We start from the raw sequence: 15,840 nt of genomic DNA, 5'->3' as shown, positions 1-15,840 counted from the left end.
TTCTTTGTTTTTGAGGTAATGTGCCTTTACAGGTCTGCGTTCCTCCACGTGGATCATTTGCATGTCAATCGCTCGTGCGTGCGTGGGTGTGGTCACATTAGAGTTAATGAGCTCGGTCTGGAGAAACGGTTTACTATTATCTTTATTATCTTTAACGGTCAACTATTTCTAAAGTGCTTCTTTTATAAACAACACCGCTTTCTCACTTAAAGCAGTGAAACAGCCCCTGCACGAGAGAATAATTGATTCTCGAGCCATTGATATCAACCAATTCAGCAGCATCGCCACGGACAGCACCTGGTAACGTCGCACGTAAGAAGGTATATCTTAAACAGCTTCCTAAGGTATGGTTCGGGGAACACGCCTAGCAATGGTATACCTTTAGTTAAGTTATACCTTAAGAGTCTTCGTAGCGCACTAAGAGACAACATTATCGGGAAATGCAGCCCTGATCATTATTTGCCATTCAAATGAGAGAGAAATCCATTTCAAGTTATTACCAAATATATAATCTGACAAAAGCACTCAAATGTATTCTAATGCTCCAGTTTGCATCCCAAAAATATCACATGGTAAATGCCTAGTCTAAGTGTAAAACTCAGGTTTAATCTAAATACTACTAGAAATTCAGAATGACTAACAGATGCCCAAATCACAAGACCCCATCTGTCCTCAAAGACAAATAATCCCGAAAATACTACAGGTACATTCTCATCACATGTATTAGACACTCTGTAAACAAACTGTAGAACCAATTTTCCTTGAGTCAAGCACATTACTTCTCTGCCTAAAGATTTACATCTAGTTGTGAATTCTCCTAAGGAAAGCACTTGAGCAAGAAAGCATCCAAAGGGCCAGAGAATGTCTGTATTATCGATTACAAATGCAAATAATACATATTTTTTTAAAGAAATATTACCTGGCCAGTTCAGCTGTGTCCCACTACTGTATGACAACAACAGGAAAGCCAAAGAATGAATCAATGCAAGAACAGCATGCCTGCAAACCAGCTGTTGAATAAAAGCACCTGCTAAATGAATAAATAAAGATCAACACTAATGTAAAGTTTTTCTTTATACTGACCAAACAAAGGAATGACCAATTATAAAGATTAAATTAATCCATAGCTTGCTACAATACTCTTAGAAATATGGGTGTCCGAGTCGGAGTTGATTAAAGCGAATGACCATCTTGATATCAAACTTTTAACTTGACACCACAATAACGCTTGTGATCTTTGCTGACAAATGGCAAAGCCCTGATGGCATTGCTGACCGGCCAGCTATATTTGTGGAAAGTCCTAATATGACCACCCTTAGGGAAAGATGCCTTTTTTATTGAGCACATGTCCCCTTCTTATATGGTGTCAACACCTTAGAATTTATTCCACAGCCTCCTGCCATCATTCCAAAGAAACTAAGAAAGCCTGTTGGACACATTGCATTGTCCTTGCAAGGAAAGTAAAAGGACATGGGCAGGATCCAAGGCCAGGAACACGGCACACCCAACGCCAGGGGTGTAGGACTGGGGGTAAAACCAGTACTGATTACCAGAGCCCCAAGGGGAGAGAGGGCCCTTGAAAAGTCTGGAATATATTTTATTTTACCTGGATATTTTCATTTCCTAATTAAATTCCATAATGAATGTCAGATGAAATGTAAAGTTGGTGTATTCGCTGAATAACTTGGTTGATTGACTGACTGGTCCCACCCCTTGCTAATGCGCCAAATGGTTAAGTCCATCTGCACGCATTTTGTTTGTTAGTTAGTTGAGCATCTGGTGGAGCGCAAACTTCTGCTGTAGAAATGTCTTTCTCAAAGAAAGCCAAATCAGACCACCAAAAAAGGAAGGAAAGACAGGAGAAGGAAAGAAAACAAAATGAGGGGAAACAATTGGTAACTGACTTCTTTTTGAGCACAAACTAGAACACGAAATCTATTGCTAAACTGCTTGAATATCTCCGCGATTGCTACTGCTAAAAATGAACTGAGACAACCCATTGAAAGAGCAGAACATATACTTTCAGATGATAATTTGGTTATACATGTAATCTGAGGTAAAGGCTAAATAAATAAACTGTACACTAACAATGTTGTTTGCATACAACATTATAATAACCTAAATTGAAACCTGTTTAATTTTAAATTAATAGGCTATAATATTTAAAATTAGCAATAATTAGCAATTTTATAGCCTACATTGGGAGTTATATATACAAATTGAGGAACTTGGGGGCCCATCAGGACTGCCTATGCATAGGGCCCGGGATCTTGTGCTACGCCCCTGCCCAACGCCACCCAATCCTGGAGAGCTCTGAAGAAATCAGGGCCGCTTTTTCATGATGCATTCATGCAGTCGTGCCTGATTACAGCTCAGAACCGTCACACAAGACTTGCTGATCATGGATGCAGTCAGCCAATCATCATCAATTCACTGTAATTTTACAAAATGGGTTTTACCATTAACTGAATATACCACACACTCACCCTGGTCTCGCTTACAACAAAACTGACCAATATTTAAACCTCTTAATTGCCTTGACATCTCCGAGTCACTGCGGCACAACAACTGCGGTAAATGCAATATATCTAGACCTAAGTCTGGAAAATAAGTCATATCACATCAATATATATAGCCCAGCTCTAAAACTTGCTCTATGGTAAAGTACAAAGGCATTATAAGCATAACAGTAAAGCCGATTTGAAATTGTGTATTGTGAAAAGCACTATACAAATAAATTTGACTGTAACTATATGACTATGACTCTGAGATCAACAGCATTTAACCACAAATTAACAGACACCTGATGCCCAGTAGACTAGCACAGCCATTAGTAGAGTGTAAAACTGAAATAACAAGCTGGAAATGAGCAGAGATGAGAGAGGACAAATTAAATGCATGGCCAAAAACAAAGTTTGCATTTAGTCCAAATAAGAAATCATACGCTTTAATTCACAATATTTGCTATGCCTTTTATTTATGAGCTATTTCTATTATCCACCTGATGAGGATGTCTAAAAGAGACCCCTATATACATTTGACAGTAACACTTTATTTTGATGGTCCAGACATTGTACTTACTATACGTAACTTGTCAACTACATGTCAACTAACTCTCATTAGACTATTAGTAGACTGTCTTCTTAATTCCTGCTAACACTTTATTTAGAACAGACATTCTACTGACTGCAAGTTACTTTTCAAGTACAACGCTATAACCTAACCCTAACCTAGCAGTCTACTAATACTCTAATGAGAGTTAGTTAACATGTAGTTGACAAGTTACATATAGTAAATACAATGTCTGGACCATCGAAAGTGTAACCAATTTGACTTAAAATATATTAAGAGCCGTGGCTGTGCTTGTAAATGTGTTTTATATATATATATATATATATATATATATATAAATAAATAAATATATATATATATATATATATATATATATATATATATATATATATATATATATATATATATATATATATATATATATAATTTAGTAATTTGGAAAATGACCAGGGAAGAAAATACACTTCTAAAGTTATGAATGATGAAACTGACTGGTCTCATACCTTTTCATAGGTTTGTCTACACTTCATTATTCTGCCAGATCTTGTCGCAAGGCCTTCAGCAAAAGTGTCACCATATGCACAAGTTCACAGAATGACAACTGTTGTGCCCAAATTTGCTGCTTTGTCACATGAAAAGCTTTCCAGGCTTCTGGGAACAGTATCCTAGTGACATTTGAGAGCTTCTCCACGGCTAAACTGGGCTCTACTGTAGTGCCAATGCACTTGAAGAAGATTATGCTATACATAAGACCCAAACAATGTCTGAACTCCAGTCACTGATACCCTTCACATAACAACCCTTTCTCAAGGTTAAGGCGCTTGATCACAAGTGGCACCTATAAATACATCAAGTCTAATTTTTAATCTCAATATTGGTGGCTTATTTTCAAATATTTAATTCATCTAGTGACAATTTACCTCATCTTACTGAAAGGGTTCACTGCCATTATCTCAACCCAATTATCTGTTCTTCTAACACAATATTTCCTTTAAATAAAACTAAAACTAATTAAGACTGGACAGTTAATTACATCATAGTGATAACATATTTGGCTAATGTCACGATATTGATGAACGTGACAATCAGTTGAACAAAAATTCCTTTTGAAACGGAGCTAAAAATACATGACCAAATACAGTGAGTGAGTTTTGCTGAGTGAACACTATTCTGTCTATATAAGAAGCTGCTTCAGGCTCCTTTAAGGACTGACTGGAACTCAAAGGTGGGTGAGTTGTTCATCATACTCTCCTTCTACTATTAACATAATATCACATACTTGTGTTCTGCAGTTTAGAGATTAAATGGCTAACCCTGATACATGGTAATCAGTTAGATTATTTAAGAGTTTAGATTGTGGCTATGCACTGTTCAATATGCTTTTGATACTAATCTGACTGAATTAGTCCAAGTTATACTTGTAATTCATGTCATTCAAAGCACATATTTGAACTCAAGTTTTTTTCTTTTCTCTTAGCATCTCCAACCTCAGACACATATTCTCTGGACAGGACAGCAGGTAAACAAAATATATGCATACTTATAATCATTGGTTTTCATTTTAGAAGCTAAACTTGTTGAGTAAAAAGAGAGTTGCTCAGGATAAAAAACAACTGCTTTAGAACACAGAAGCTCAGAAACACTCACATGGAGCAGCATCATTGCGCTCCACATTCATAGGAATTAATACGTTTCATTCCACTTGCATTTGTTTAATATTTAGAAGTTATGAAAGTATAAATCCCTCTGCACATTCTCTCTCTCTTCTCACAGTAAACCGCAACCATGGGAGATGGTGAAATGGAGTGCTTCGGCGCGGCGGCCATATACCTCCGGAAGCCGGAAAGAGAGAGAATAGAGGCTCAGAACACCCCCTTTGATGCCAAAACGGCATTCTTTGTGTCAGAGCCGAGCGAGATGTACCTGAAGGGTGTTCTTGCTAGTAAAGAAGGCGGCAAAGCTACTGTCAAAACTCTGTGTGGGAAAGTAAGTAGAATTAATAAATGTGTTGATCTTCTGTAAAACAGTTTTACATGATGCTGTGGACTGTAAAACTACTTGCAAGGTGAAACAAATATAGCGTTTGTACTAAATGTCTCATCCATGTTTAAAACTTTATAGACGATCACGGTGAAAGACACTGAAATCTTCCCCATGAATCCTCCTAAGTTTGACAAAATTGAGGACATGGCCATGATGACCCACCTCAATGAGCCTACTGTGCTGTATAACCTCAAAGAGCGTTACGCAGCGTGGATGATCTATGTAAGTCTAAGCAAATCATATTTTATTCCTGGGATGGGGCAGCAGCATTGTAAAACTGGACTATCTATCTCCGTTTCAGACCTACTCTGGCTTGTTCTGCGTCACTGTCAATCCCTACAAGTGGCTCCCAGTGTACGATACAATCGTTGTGAATGGATACAGAGGCAAAAAGAGGATTGAAGCCCCGCCTCACATCTTCTCCATCTCCGACAACGCCTACCAGTTCATGCTCACTGGTAAGTGGAGATATTCATTTTCAATCCGTTTTGCAATCCAATCAACTTGTGCTGAACTTGAGCCTGCTTACATTTTGCTTAATACTCCTACAATTTCTTTATTTAATGGACTCTTTTTACTTAATGGATCTCTTATGAGTAATTTATGTAGTGGTGTACATCTTGTTACAAATATGATATAAAAAAATTAAAAAAAAACCCTGAAAATATAATCTGTTTAGCGGTTTCATTTATAATAATACTAAATGTGTTTCAGACAGGGAAAATCAGTCTGTCCTGATCACGTAAGTAGGCTATGATAATTAAAGTTATTGTATAAGAATCATCATGTAAATGCTAACATTGTTTAAGCTATTGAGAGAAAACAGTTTAACACCTGCCTTTTCTGCTGTTGAAAGCTTGTAACATGTAAATGCAGAAGCATCATTCTTATTGGCATGTGCTGGGAAAGACAGGAAAACTAAAGTAACAGAAAGGTGTGGGGAAAAGCCCTTACTGACAGAGCTGCATGTATACAAGGTTAAGACCACACTGCCAGCATGATGCATGTGCAGGTTTCATGTCTGACATTTATGGATTTTAAAGAAGCACTTACAAAAAGCCAACATATCACATAATTTATAATATTCTGAAATATGTTCTTTTCCATCTTTAACATTTCCACTCAGTGGAGAATCTGGTGCAGGAAAGACTGTCAACACCAAACGTGTCATCCAATACTTTGCGACAATCGCTGTTTCTGGCGGAAAGAAGGCAGAACCTACCCCTGGCAAAATGAAGGTGACTAAATAATCGAATATCATTCAAAGTACAGTGAACAAATTATTCTGCATGATGAAATTACTTAACTACTCACCAGGGGTCGCTAGAGGATCAAATCATTGCAGCCAACCCTCTGCTGGAGGCTTATGGTAATGCCAAGACTGTGAGGAATGACAACTCTTCTCGTTTTGTAAGTTGCTGTGGCCAGATGAATTGTACAAATTCAGTTAACATTCCAAAGCTGGGAAATTCAAAACTTCTAAATATTTCAATCTGCTTAGGGTAAATTCATCAGAATTCACTTTGGGACCACTGGAAAACTGGCCTCAGCTGATATTGAAACTTGTGAGTCAACACTGTGAGGCAACACTGCCAACATATAAATGTTTAATGTGGAAGCAAAAATGTGGATTTATTTATTTATTTATTATTATAATTTTTTGGAAGATCTGCTGGAAAAGTCAAGAGTAACATTCCAGCTGTCTGCTGAGAGGAGCTACCACATCTTCTACCAGCTCATGACCGGACACAAGCCAGAGCTGCTCGGTGAGAAATCTACAGTATTGTGCATTTCATTTATTTCCATGTTTGAGAACACTGTTAACACACTGCACATCAATTCTTTACAGAGGCCCTGCTCATCACCACCAACCCTTACGACTATCCAATGATCAGCCAGGGCGAAATCACTGTCAAGAGTATCAATGATGTGGAGGAGTTCATTGCCACAGATGTATGTGGACAACTACATTATTATTAGTAGAAGCAGTATTTTCATATTTTATTAAATTTATCTGAGCAAACAAACATCCAAAAAACACTACAATAAATTGAATGACATACAATATAAAATACCCTTCTTTTTAACTCGCTAAAAAATAATGTGAGATTCATTTGGTCATATAAAAACAGACTGCCATTGACATTCTGGGCTTCACTGCTGATGAGAAAATCAGCATCTACAAGCTGACAGGTGCTGTGATGCATCATGGAGGCATGAAGTTTAAACAGAAGCAGAGAGAAGAGCAGGCCGAGCCTGACGGCACCGAGGGTAAGACGTACAATTAGCACATACTATAAACATGTAAACGTTCACTTCATTTGTGACAATAATGTGTAAAACTTCCTCAGTGGCTGATAAAATCGCCTACCTCATGGGCCTCAACTCCGCTGACATGCTGAAAGCTCTGTGTTACCCCAGAGTGAAGGTCGGAAATGAGATGGTGACCAAAGGCCAGACAGTACCACAGGTGATCACTTATCTACTCGAATAAAGTGTCTCGTAGACATTCATAGTTGTCTTGGGAAGTAAAAGAGTAATGATATGATCTACGCTGACCTTTGAATTTCTCAGGTGAACAATGCAGTCTCTGCGCTCTGCAAGTCTGTCTATGAGAAAATGTTCTTGTGGATGGTTGTCCGTATTAATGAGATGTTGGACACAAAGCAGCCAAGACAGTTCTTCATTGGTGTGCTGGACATCGCTGGATTTGAGATCTTTGATGTGAGCTTCAGCTATCAAAGTCTCTGTAACAATCAGGATATAAAAAATAATAGCCATCAGTAAGAACTTGCCTCTGCTTAATTGTCAGTTCAACAGCTTGGAGCAGCTTTGCATCAACTTCACAAATGAGAAACTGCAACAGTTCTTCAACCACCACATGTTTGTTCTGGAGCAAGAGGAGTACAAGAAAGAAGGCATTGAATGGGAGTTCATTGACTTTGGTATGGACTTGGCTGCCTGCATTGAGCTCATTGAGAAGGTAAGAGGACATTTAGCAAATTAAAATGATTATTCATATTGTGCCTGTATTTGAGTGTGAATATTTATTCAACAGCCAATGGGCATCTTCTCCATCCTTGAAGAGGAGTGCATGTTCCCCAAGGCTACAGACACAAGCTTCAAAAACAAGCTATATGATCAGCATCTGGGCAAATGTCCAGCTTTCCAGAAGCCCAAGCCTGCCAAAGGTAAGGCAGAAGCCCACTTCTCTCTGGTCCACTACGCCGGCACTGTGGACTACAACATTAATGGCTGGTTGGACAAGAACAAGGATCCACTGAACGACTCTGTCGTGCAACTCTACCAAAAGTCATCGCTCAAAGTGCTGGCCTTCCTGTATGCAGCTCATGGAGCTGCTGATGGTACGAACATTTGCATTTCCTCAATTCCTTTGTGTTATGATGCAATTAGACATTATCTAATAGTGATATAATGAAAGGGTTGATGGAAAGCAACACAAGGACAATAAAAAAACAATTTCATTCATTGACATAAAACAGCTGAGGGAGGAGGTGGAAAAAAAGGAGGCAAGAAGAAGGGTGGTTCCTTCCAGACAGTGTCTGCACTTTTCAGGGTAAACAGATTATCTTTTAATGAAGAATGTGAATTTTTACACCATTAAAGATTAGACTAATGACAAACGTTTCCACAGGAGAACTTGGGTAAGCTGATGACTAACCTGAGGAGCACTCACCCTCACTTTGTGCGCTGCTTGATTCCTAATGAGTCCAAGACTCCAGGTAATCCTAATCTCTGAAGACTCAAAGGTTTTGAAAATATCTCTGGAACCTTAAAAACATTTTCATTGCAGGTCTGATGGAGAACTTCCTGGTTATCCACCAGCTCAGGTGTAATGGTGTGCTGGAGGGCATCAGAATCTGCAGGAAGGGTTTCCCCAGCAGAATCCTCTATGGTGACTTCAAGCAGAGGTAAAGACACCTTTTTGCAACCACTGAATTAGACATGATGCACCACATAATCTTCATCCTCTTATGACCTTTTGTTTTTTTTGCTTCACAAAAACACGACTCTCCTCTGACTGTCCTCTAGATACAAAGTGTTAAATGCTAGCGTAATCCCTGAGGGACAGTTCATTGACAACAAAAAGGCTTCAGAGAAACTCTTGGGCTCTATTGATGTTGACCACACCCAATACAAGTTTGGACACACCAAGGTGAGCTGCACAACAACTGGCTAAGCTCAAATCTACAATAGAGGAGAATGGCTTCCATAATATACAGGAAACATCATTATATGTTCTTACAGGTGTTCTTTAAAGCTGGTCTATTGGGTACACTTGAGGAGATGAGAGATGAGAAACTAGCAGCGCTGGTTACCATGACTCAGGCTCGTTGTCGTGGCTTCCTCATGAGGAAGGAGTTTGTCAAAATGATGGAGCGGAGGTGAGTGAAATAAACATTATTTCATTTATAATTAAATAAATAAAATTGAATATTTTTGTTAAACTAAAACCAGAAACTCCGTCTCCCAGAGAGTCAATTTATTCCATCCAATACAACATCCGCTCATTCATGAATGTGAAACATTGGCCATGGATGAAGCTGTACTTCAAGATCAAGCCTCTTCTAAAGAGTGCAGAGACTGAGAAAGAAATGGCAGCCATGAAGGATAACTTTGAGAAAATGAAGGAGGATCTAACAAAGGCATTAGCTAAAAAGAAGGAGCTTGAAGAAAAAATGGTGTCACTTCTTCAGGAGAAAAACGACCTTCTACTGCAAGTAACATCTGTGAGTATTTCAGCTCTTATTGATCCTAATGTAAATGCTAAAGCTATGAACATAAGCCATTAAACTAAATCCATCTCAATGAACAGGAAGCTGAAAACCTCTCTGATGCTGAGGAGAGATGTGAAGGTCTCATTAAAAGCAAGATCCAGCTCGAGGCCAAACTCAAAGAGACAAGCGAGAGACTGGAGGATGAGGAGGAAATCAATGCTGAACTGACTGCCAAGAAGAGGAAACTGGAGGACGAATGCTCTGAACTGAAGAAAGACATTGACGACCTGGAGCTCACCTTGGCCAAAGTGGAGAAGGAGAAACATGCAACAGAAAATAAGGTCAATAATATTTTCAAATGTTCTTCACACTGCTGATTGTTCAGGGTCTTGAGAATGAAACCAGTGAACAATGTTTCCATTTAGGTGAAAAACCTGACGGAGGAGATGGCCTCTCAGGATGAGAGCATTGCCAAGCTGACCAAAGAGAAGAAAGCCCTCCAAGAGGCACACCAGCAGACTCTTGATGACCTTCAGTCAGAGGAAGACAAAGTCAACACTCTGACTAAATCTAAGTCAAAGCTTGAGCAGCAAGTGGATGATGTAAGATATTTGGCATGAGAATAAGAACATGAATCAATAGGAAATTAATGTTGTGTCTCTATACCATAATTAAATGCTCTGGTTTCTGTGACAATAGCTTGAGGGCTCACTGGAGCAGGAGAAGAAGCTCCGTATGGACCTTGAGAGAGCCAAGAGAAAGCTAGAAGGTGATCTGAAACTGGCCCAGGAGTCCATAATGGACCTGGAGAATGACAAACAGCAATCAGAAGAGAAGATCAAAAAGTGAGTGGACATCAGTCTTTACACAATTACACATTTTACAAAAAGTAAGTATTCTGCACATTTTAACAAAAAAAAACTTTTAAAAACAGGAAAGACTTTGAGATAAGTCAGTTTCTCAGCAAGATTGAGGATGAACAGTCTTTGGGAGCACAGCTTCAGAAGAAGATCAAAGAACTTCAGGTAACCCTAACTCTAATATTTTCTGTGTGAAACTGTGAAGTAGATGCATAGCTAGGATAACCCACATGACAAATCTCACTGGATAATTCATTTTTCTTTCTTTCTTTAGGCCCGTATAGAGGAGCTGGAGGAGGAAATTGAGGCAGAGCGAGCTGCTCGTGCTAAAGTGGAGAAGCAGAGAGCTGATCTCTCCAGGGAACTTGAAGAGATCAGTGAGAGGCTTGAGGAAGCTGGTGGTGCCACTTCTGCCCAGATTGAGATGAACAAGAAGCGTGAAGCTGAATTCCAGAAGTTGCGTCGTGATCTGGAAGAGTCCACCTTGCAGCATGAAGCAACGGCTGCTGCTCTCCGGAAGAAGCAGGCGGATAGTGTGGCTGAACTCGGAGAACAGATCGACAACCTTCAGCGGGTCAAACAGAAGCTGGAGAAGGAGAAGAGTGAATACAAGATGGAGATTGATGACTTGACAAGTAACATGGAGGCTGTGGCTAAAGCAAAGGTATACTATTGGGAAAACTTTAAGTGAAGATTTATTTTTAGTTTTACAAAACTACTTTAACTTTAGCAGCTTGAAATATAAATAAGTGGCAATAAAATAAACAAAAAAAACAACACAAAGAGGTCAAAAAGTTTTACAACTTTTAATAATCATTGTAGGCAAACCTTGAAAAGATGTGCCGGACATTAGAAGACCAAGCAAGTGAGCTAAAAACCAAAAATGATGAGTTTGTACGCCAACTTAATGATTTAAATGGACAGAGGGCAAGGCTGCAAACTGAAAACGGTACGTAAATAAACTAAATATACCACGCACGCACTGAATACACCATGCACACAATTATAGAACTGAGCAAAAACCTGTGATGCAAAAACCCAATACTGACATCATACAGCTCTTGTGGACACTTATATAAATTACCCATTGTCTCATACTAGGGGAATTTGGCCGTCAGTTGGAGGAGAAAGAAGCTCTTGTTTCTCAATTGACAAGAGGCAAACAAGCTTATACTCAGCAGATTGAGGAACTCAAAAGACATATTGAAGAAGAGGTTAAGGTATGTACCTAATTTTCTGTTACCAAGTAACGTGAATAGCCATGAACATAGCGGTATACAATAAAAGGAAACATTCTGACTTCAAGGCCAAGAACGCTCTGGCCCATGGGGTTCAGTCTGCCCGCCATGACTGTGATTTGCTCAGAGAGCAGTTTGAGGAAGAGCAGGAGGCCAAAGCTGAACTCCAGCGTGGGATGTCTAAGGCCAACAGTGAAGTGGCTCAGTGGAGAACCAAATATGAGACTGATGCCATCCAGCGCACTGAGGAGCTTGAGGAATCCAAGTAAATACATCATTGGAAAAAGTCTTCCTACATTTAATATGAAAAATATTAGTCAGATTCCATAATTTCATATCACTTCCTCAGAAAAAAGCTGGCCCAGCGTCTGCAGGATGCTGAAGAATCCATTGAGGCGGTGAACTCAAAGTGTGCCTCTCTGGAAAAGACCAAACAGAGACTGCAGGGTGAAGTAGAGGATCTCATGATTGATGTGGAGAGGGCAAATGCATTGGCAGCCAACCTTGACAAGAAGCAGAGAAACTTTGACAAGGTAAGAAAGACATGGATAACCTATAAACCTAAACACTGATGAACCGAGGACTTAGCTAATTAACAATGACTACATTTCTTTCATTTTCAGGTGCTAGCAGAGTGGAAACAAAAGTATGAGGAAAGTCAGGCTGAACTAGAAGGTGCTCAGAAAGAAGCTCGTTCTCTCAGCACTGAGCTTTTCAAAATGAAGAACTCCTACGAGGAAACTCTTGACCACCTCGAGACACTGAAGAGGGAGAACAAGAATCTGCAACGTAATGCAACTTTTATTTGTACACCAAGAACTAAAAAAAGAGATGCATTTAAACAAATGTTTACATTTCTGCTTTTTAAACCCTTTTAGAGGAGATTTCTGACCTCACCGAGCAGCTTGGAGAGACTGGAAAGACGATTCATGAACTGGAAAAGGCAAAGAAGACAGTGGAGTCTGAGAAAACAGAGATCCAGACTGCGCTTGAAGAAGCTGAAGTACTGTTATTTAAAGCTGTCAAACCATGGAAAAATTCTATTCTAACATGGTGAACATTACACAATTTTTCTACCAGGTTGATTTAATTTTTACTTTAACTATCCATCAGGGCACCCTGGAGCATGAAGAGTCCAAGATTCTTCGTGTGCAGCTGGAGCTAAACCAGGTGAAGAGCGAGATTGACAGGAAGATTGCTGAGAAGGATGAGGAGATGGAACAGATCAAGAGGAACAGCCAAAGAGTGATCGATTCCATGCAGAGCACTCTAGACGCTGAGATCAGGAGCAGAAATGATGCCCTGAGAGTCAAAAAGAAGATGGAGGGAGATCTGAATGAGATGGAGATCCAGCTGAGTCATGCCAACCGCCAGGCTGCTGAGGCCCAGAAACAGCTCAGGAATGTCCAAGGCCAACTCAAGGTATCTTTCTGTAGAATGTGGAAATACGTTAAGTATTGCATGTTTGACAAAACGAATATGATACATGAACCAAAGCAAGAGAACTAACAAAGAAAGAATGTTGCCACAGGATGCCCAACTGCACCTTGATGAAGCTCTCAGAGGACAGGAGGACATGAAGGAACAGGTGGCCATGGTGGAGCGCAGGAATAACCTGATGCAAGCAGAGATTGAGGAGCTGAGAGCTGCACTGGAGCAAACAGAGAGAGGCCGCAAAGTGGCGGAGCAAGAGCTGGTTGATGCCAGCGAGCGTGTGGGACTGCTGCACTCACAAGTACAAAAAATGACTAAATACTTGGAACAAATTCAGGATACATGATTAACTTTCATATATAATGTACACTAAACTAACTGCTTACATCCCACAGAATACAAGTCTTATTAACACCAAGAAGAAGCTTGAGACTGATCTGGTCCAGGTTCAAGGTGAGGTGGAAGATTCAGTCCAGGAGGCCAGAAATGCTGAGGAGAAGGCCAAGAAGGCCATCACTGATGTGAGTGTTTACATTCTGCTTCTCTATTCTAATTTAAACAGTTATTTTACTTTGTGTTTAGGTCCATGTGGTATCAAAGGGAATATTCATAGAAGGTATTTTTAGCTATGAAGTGAAGGAAAGTGAAGACAAAGTATGGTAACCCATACTCGGAATTTGTCCTCTGCATTTAACCAATCCAAGTTAGAGTTTGTGCACACACATCAGGAGCAGTGAGCAGCCATTTTTTGTTGTGGCACCCAGAGAGCGATTGGGGGTTATATGCCTTGCTGAAGGGCACCTCAGTCATTACCTGCTGGTATTGAGAATCAAACCCTCGACTTTCGTGTTACAAGTCTGACTCTCTAACCATTAGGTCACAACTACCCATCTAAATAGGTTAGTTAACTTAAATTGGCTTATATTTCAGGCTGCCATGATGGCTGAGGAGCTGAAGAAGGAGCAGGACACAAGTGCTCACCTGGAGAGAATGAAGAAGAACCTGGAGGTTACTGTCAAAGACCTGCAGCACCGTCTGGATGAGGCCGAAAGTCTGGCCATGAAGGGTGGAAAGAAACAGCTCCAGAAACTGGAGTCCAGGGTAAATTTGAGTGTTCAGGAGCTTAACAAAACTCATTCTTAGATATACTGGTCGTGGCAGAGATTTGACAGGCAAAACAATAACTCTCTACTGAAGGTGCGCGAGTTAGAGTCTGAAGTTGAAGCCGAGCAGAGACGTGGAGCAGACGCTGTGAAAGGAGTGCGCAAATACGAGAGGAGAGTGAAGGAACTTACCTACCAGGTAAAACTACTTTTAATTAGAAATTTACCACTGTTTACAATATACAGTTTAACTAAGACCATGACCAATATTCACACCCAAAGACTGAGGAAGACAAGAAGAACGTGATCCGACTGCAGGATCTGGTAGACAAGCTGCAGCTGAAAGTGAAGGCCTACAAGCGCCAGTCTGAAGAAGCTGTAAGTCTAATATCAGTTTTGACAAGAACGTCCAGTGCCATGAATGCACTGCTATGAAATGGGTTGAATATCTTGTGTAATCATAACAGGAGGAGCAGGCCAACACTCACCTGTCCAGGTACAGGAAGGTGCAGCATGAGCTGGAGGAGGCTCAGGAGCGCGCTGACATTGCAGAGTCCCAGGTCAACAAGCTGAGGGCCAAAAGCCGTGAAGTTGGAAAGGTATTGTGAATTTTTCTGCAAAAGGGGTAGGGGGTTAATCTTAAAGTACACTGCTTAATATACATGCATTTCTGACTGGGGAAAAAACATGCAACTTAATGTCTTTTTATTTACTGCAGAGCAAGGATGAAGAATGAAGATGAGACATCACACCACATCTACAAGCAAGCATATAATATGACGTACTTGTACTGTGTCTTACATGTCCATTAAATGCAGTTTATCAAGGCGCTGTCTGCTGTCTGTATTGTAGACTGGTAGAGCATGGCACCAATGTCAAGATCAAGGGTTCAATTCTCAGAGAGTGCATGGACTAATAAAAAAGAATTCATACCTTGAATGCAATTTATGTCGCTTAGGAAAGTTTCTACCAAATTTACAGGTGTGTAAATACCTCATTTACTCAATACCTCAAAATACTCATTTTAAAATTCAGCTAAATTAATAATAATTTAATCTGTCAAACATAATACAAAGCTATACAATCCAAGCTTCTCACTTTTATTGATGAATGAGAATTATTGTGTGCAAATGAAATCTCAAATTCTTTAATAATAATTAGAATAATAAATTCATTACATTTACATAGCGCTTTATATAGCTCGGCACTCAAAGCGCTTTACATAGGGGACACTTTTACATTTACATGGGGAAACTTAATATTCAACAATATTATTTATATGAATGTACAGGGTTTTAATAAATAGTATTTTAGCATCCAAATACATCACGGATATGGAAACATTTGGTAT

The 15,840-nt window shown here is 39.7% G+C and overlaps 1 protein-coding gene across 2 annotated transcripts; it reads left to right on the top strand.

The window, feature by feature from the left end:
- The first annotated feature begins 4,275 nt into the window (after positions 1-4,275).
- LOC311085441 (myosin heavy chain, fast skeletal muscle-like) lies at positions 4,276-15,317 on the top strand. 2 transcript variants are annotated; one of them, XM_084117939.1, is made up of 41 exons: positions 4,276-4,301; positions 4,550-4,591; positions 4,846-5,058; positions 5,194-5,337; positions 5,417-5,573; positions 5,830-5,857; positions 6,242-6,353; positions 6,433-6,525; positions 6,617-6,680; positions 6,783-6,881; positions 6,965-7,068; positions 7,248-7,386; positions 7,467-7,585; positions 7,690-7,839; positions 7,928-8,098; positions 8,174-8,480; positions 8,619-8,692; positions 8,771-8,858; positions 8,930-9,047; positions 9,169-9,292; positions 9,385-9,521; positions 9,611-9,866; positions 9,953-10,195; positions 10,280-10,456; positions 10,554-10,699; positions 10,789-10,879; positions 10,989-11,378; positions 11,537-11,663; positions 11,816-11,934; positions 12,021-12,217; positions 12,302-12,485; positions 12,576-12,741; positions 12,831-12,955; positions 13,066-13,374; positions 13,484-13,687; positions 13,782-13,907; positions 14,317-14,487; positions 14,584-14,688; positions 14,772-14,867; positions 14,957-15,088; positions 15,208-15,317. In XM_084117939.1, the coding sequence occupies exons 3-41, from the start codon at positions 4,858-4,860 to the stop codon at positions 15,223-15,225; spliced, it is 5,811 nt and encodes a 1,936-aa protein (XP_083974065.1). In that variant the 5' UTR covers positions 4,276-4,301; positions 4,550-4,591; positions 4,846-4,857; the 3' UTR covers positions 15,226-15,317. The 2 variants fall into 2 exon arrangements, with proteins under 2 accessions (XP_083974065.1, XP_083974066.1); XM_084117940.1 differs by having other exon boundaries at positions 4,277-4,297.
- Positions 15,318-15,840: the final 523 nt, after the last annotated feature.

This window comes from Abramis brama, assembly GCF_963993115.1.
Source record: "Abramis brama genome assembly, chromosome: 6".
In the NCBI taxonomy this organism is placed as follows: Eukaryota; Metazoa; Chordata; class Actinopteri; order Cypriniformes; family Leuciscidae; genus Abramis; species Abramis brama.
This window is presented reverse-complemented; position numbering and strand designations above follow the sequence as displayed.